The 5,125-nt window shown below is 42.3% G+C and overlaps 1 protein-coding gene across 1 annotated transcript in view; it reads right to left on the bottom strand.

Moving 5' to 3' along the window:
- Positions 1-2,105: 2,105 nt before the first annotated feature.
- CRISPLD2 (cysteine-rich secretory protein LCCL domain containing 2) overlaps positions 2,106-5,125 on the bottom strand; it is a 24,719-nt gene continuing 21,699 nt past the window's right edge. Inside the window, exons 13-14 of the mRNA XM_009072614.1 lie at positions 4,323-4,456; positions 2,106-2,305 (exon numbers count right to left, since the gene is read on the bottom strand). Coding sequence (XP_009070862.1) covers positions 2,251-2,305; positions 4,323-4,456 — 189 coding nt within the window. The 3' untranslated portion in view covers positions 2,106-2,250. The remainder of the gene's footprint in view (positions 2,306-4,322; positions 4,457-5,125) is intronic.

Below are 5,125 nucleotides of genomic sequence, written 5' to 3'. Positions count from 1 at the left end.
TTCCAGCATCCATAATTATCATGGAGGTGGAATCCTACGCTAGTCTCGAGGTGTTTATGTGCTCTTGCAGTCCCTGTGATCCTGACTGCACCTCTTTCTCTCTCCAATTCAATTCATAGCCCTGTGGCTACCATTTGACCCACAGTGGTCCCAGATTCGTGCTGCAGGATTGGATGGGCTTGAACCAGACCATATACCCCAATTATTCACAGTGGGCAGGAACAGGGAAGCTTTATCTCACTGCCAACATCTCAAATGCTTCCAACCAGCAGCTTTTCTAAGATGTGTTTCAGCTGTTTTTAACATCAATTTACCTAATAAGAAAAAAAAATAGTTCACTTTTCCTATCTAAACCAAATACTGTACACCTTGGAAGATGATACTACATAAAGAAAGACAACACAGAGAGTCACTTCTCTCTATCCACCCCAAAGGTAGGTTCTATGTGCAGCACTGTTGGAGACGATGCAAAGCAGCTCCAATTTCATGTTTTACAAGAGGTCTCTTTCCAAATTCAGATTTTACAGAGAAATAATCCCCAATGGTGAGCCAAACTGAATGATAAATGTCATTTAAATGTCATTTCCTTGCTGCTTTCATGGTGTTTACAGGATTAAAGAAGGGCTTAATCATATAAATGTTTCTGGCCCGTGTTTTGAAAGAGCTTGAAGAGATGGCTCTTATATCTGTCTGTATTAAACCAAACATAGGCTGAGCATAAGAGCAGCTGTGAGGCATCTGCCAAGTAGAGGGAAATATTTCCCCATTTGTTATACAATATTACAATTCAATTATTGAGCAGAAGGACTTAATGCATTTGCAATTGAAGAACTAGAGTTGACATAGTCTTCTCAAGCTACCAGATTTATGTTCAGACACATCCTTAAAATTCATTTTTGATATAAAGCAGAGACTACTCTTCTGCCTGCAAACAGCAGGTCATGCCAGACCCTTCTCTTGGCTTCAAAATGCATTTGGGTGTATGGCAAGACATAAAAACAAAATATGAAATAGCATCATTGCAACACCTATGGGTTTTGCAAGACCTGACACAGCATCCTGGATATCAAGTGCTAATGGGTACAGCATTGACACTGACAGTGAGGATCTGTTGGCTTTGCAAATTGAACAGGAAAGATTAATCCACCCTAATTTCTTTCTTATCTTTAGTCTCAGAACTGCACACCCCACCAGGAGCTTCACAAAGGGCAAGTGACAATGCTTCCTACGGATGCAACCGTTCCTAGCAGGAATAAGATTCATTTTCTCACTACTTAACTGCTACAGATAAACCAACCAGCACTGCTGTATAAAACAATACACTGCATTTAACTGAAGTTGTAACTGAAATGGTGTGTAGGATAGGATGAGATGTGCCAGCACAGGAGCCTTGATTCACTCACTTCTCAAAGGTTGCCAGGCTTGCAAAATGCCTGTGAATGTTTGACCAGCAAACACTAAACCTGCTCTTTTGATTTTCAGGTGGCCTCATTTTCTGCAGCAAGGATCTCTGCCACCGTTTTACACCCTACTCCAGTCCCCAAAACACCTCCATGTCCAGCTGCCAAAAACGTCCTCTCCCCCAGTGTGACACTGTCATACAGTGTAGCCCAGAGAGATGCAGCCTCACACAGCAGTGCTGGTGCCGCTACCTCACTGGGAAAAGACCAAATTTTCTCTTCTTTTGCACAGAAACCATTAAACATACCCAAGACCACTCTATCAAAGCCCAACCTCTCCCCAGATGATGCAACTTTTCAACCAGTTTCTCATCTCCAAGTGTTGATCGCCTGGACAGTCGCTCACTTCTGAGTCTGCTCGGCAGCACGTCCTCACATCCACCACAGTAGATGCTTCACACCCTAAAAATGCCCTCCAGGGCGAGGCTGAGATCCCTACATCTGCTGTCCATGGAGCCACCAGGTTGTGTGTAGCACACCTCTCATAAACTGAAAGTTAGAAGAGTTTATCATTGCTGAATGCCCCTAGAGAAACATAAACCACGAGACGAAAAGATACAACGCTGCACAGGTGTGATGAGATGCAAACAGCTGAGTCAGAACCTCAAACAGCTGAGTCAGAACCTGGTGTCTTTTTTTTTTTGCTTTTTTTTTTTCCCTTTTCTTTTAGAATTCCCTGAAAGAGATTGGCAAGGAGGGTATGGTCAGAGCTGATGCTGTCAGAGGAGCTTTCGTGTCTCTGGAGATAACAGAGTGCTCTCCCAAAGAAACCTGCACCTTCCCTGGGAATTTACTGCTTCACAGCAAAAATTCGGAAAGCATTGCCATCTGAAGGATTCTTCAAGCTGGAGAAAGAGAAAAGAACAAAAAACAACATTGAATGAACCACACTGAAGAAACTACAGAACCCAAAGTGAGATCGTCCTACAGGCGAGTCTAAATTTCTCCCATCTCTCTCCTGCCAGGAGCAGAGGAAAGATAAAGGATGAAAAAGAAGAGGCACAAATCAAAGAGTTCACCTTTGTTTTATTATTTTAATCCAAATCTATAATGCTAATGCCAGCAAAAGGAGCTGGAAGGTAACAGACTCTTACAGCCTTAGCTTTTATCCAAGGAACACTGTGCTCCTTTATGCAGAGATTCAGGCATGAAGAGGAATATGTTTTCCTAAAAAACAGTTGTCAAAGAGGCTGGCAGGTTCCCAGGGCCTGTCTGGCCTCTCTCCTGGTGCTGGCAGTGGGAATAGCCAGATCAGCTCACGTTAAAGGACAATAAATAGGGATATTAATTTTCAGTCTACAGAGGTGTCCCCGGCTGCTCTGACTCTGAGCTGCTGGGGGTGGCTGTGTGCATGGGGGCAAGGGGGTGTTTCTCTTCCCAGGTCCTATTTCTTCAGCCCTACTTGGCTGAAAAACCACAGGAAAAAAAAAGACAAAAATTCATATTCCTGCAAAATAACCATTTCAACAAGGATAAAGATTCAGTAAACCCTAAAGACAACCTTCTCCCTTCTTCTGTTTGGGTGTGTATCTTTACCAAAGGTTATTTCCAGTGGCCTAAAGGGTAAAGTTTTCACCATTATCTTTGCAAAGCTATTTCACAGTCTGGTGGATCTCACAGCATGAAGTTGCTCCTTATTGCTGAGTGTAAATAACACTTTCCAAATCTTCATGCTCATCCCTGCTGTGAGAATGTCTTTGGTTTCCCTCACCTCCTAGATCAGCTGCTCATATTGCATGTCCCTGCTAGCAGTGGAGTTTATTCTTAGCTAGGGCAGAGTTTGCCATCCAAGTAAAAAGTTGTCTGCTAGTATAAAAGATAAGTGAAAGCAAGACAGAGATAGGAAAAAAAAACATCAAAGGAACAGGAGGTTTTTCACCTAAATCAAATCTAGCAAATTGCAAATCAGAGAACTGCAAAACTCTGACCCTGATAGATCTATACTAAAAAAAAAAAAAGCCCATATTTAACACCTATAGCTTTCTTGTCTTAGTCTATTTTTATTTCCTGAGATGTTCTACTGCATTCTGAGATATCCATTATTAGAATAAAACCAGCAAACTTGATAGCATTTCTTATGGCAATTATAAGAGGAACTACACAGAGCAGACAAAGTTAACAGTGACTAAAAAAAACCATAATATGGGAAATTCTATACTTGCAAGGAGAGCTTTGAAAAATTAGTACCATCACACTAATATCTGAAAAAACCACATCACAGATTGAAGAAGTGTCAAATTGGAAAGGACTGAATGAGCTGTGACTAGACCATTGAGATGATCAGGAGGTGCAAGATTTTGCAAGCACTTACTTGCAATTGGTCACTGAAACCAGCAAAACTGGCCCAAGAGAGATTCCAAAACATCACAGAGGTGGCAAATCCACCTTCAAAAAGTGCTTGATCATCTCTGAAGACATTCATTTATTCATCCTTCTTTCAGACAGAACAGAGGACATAGTTTGACAAACACAAATGTATCCTACACTCCATAACTGAATGGAAATCCCAGTTATAAGCCTTGAGGCATGACCAAGGCTGAAAACTGAAGAAATACCTATGCCTATCTTTTAATCTGTCAAACACACAACAAAATGGATTCGTATGGACTTGTGCTCTAACAAAATCAAACAAGGCTTAGCAGTAGCTCATCCCTTTCACAGCAATCTGAAGGCAGCTCGTCACTGGGGGAAGGTGAGAGCAGGACAACACGCTCTATTTGTTTGGGTCCCAAATTCACAGTGACACTGTTAAGTCACGTCTTTCCAATCCACCAACCTCTCCAGCTGATACCTGCTGACTTTAACATGCAACTGAACTCACCACTGAAAATCAGAGGGAAGTACAAAGGAAAGAAATCCCACCTCTCTGACTGGACACCATTCTTTAGGGAGCCAACATAACTCTTCTTCTTCTCTACAGGCATCACATCCACGAAGCCTCCACTTTCATCTGAAATCACTCCTGCATGCACTGCAGCTTTGCAGATACTGGAGCTCTGAAAAACATGTCATTATTTTGATTTACACACTGTATTTCATATATGGACATTTATATGTTTTATATATGGAGCATGAAGCTGTGCCAGGGGAGGATTAGGTTAGATACTGGGAAAAGGTTGTTCCCCCTGAGGGTGTTTGGGCATTGGAACAGCTCCCAGGGCAGTGGTCACAACACCAAGGCTGACAGAGCTCAAGAAGCATTTGGACAATGCTCTCAGGCAACTGATGTGATTCTTGGGGCTGTGCTGGAGTTGGACTTTGATGATCCTAGTGTGTCCCTTCCAACTCAATATTCTGTGATTCTGTGATTTGCCATCTCCATAGGCATCAAGAAAAAGCAGGGAATAAAAAAAAACAGTTATGAAAAATTTCTGTCCCTCTTTTGGAGATACTAGGGATTAAAGATGTCATGAGCCACATCTTGCAGGTACATCATAAGCCTTGGTTGTAAGATTCACCACCATCAGAGAGGACAAAGAGCCTTTCCATCATTCCTGTCTGTGGTAGAGCTGCACCTGAGACATTATCACATAATCATAAAATGGATTGAGTTGGAAGAGACCTTAAAGAACATCTAGTTCCAACCCCTTTCCATGGGCAGGGACACCTTCCACTAGCCCAGATTGCTCCAAGCCCCATCCAACCTGGCCTTGAACACTTGCAGG

This window comes from Acanthisitta chloris, unplaced genomic scaffold (assembly GCF_000695815.1).
Source record: "Acanthisitta chloris isolate BGI_N310 unplaced genomic scaffold, ASM69581v1 scaffold6944, whole genome shotgun sequence".
NCBI lineage: Eukaryota > Metazoa > Chordata > Aves > Passeriformes > Acanthisittidae > Acanthisitta > Acanthisitta chloris.
Note: the sequence above shows the minus strand (reverse complement) of the source record. Positions and strands in the feature narration are given on the sequence as shown.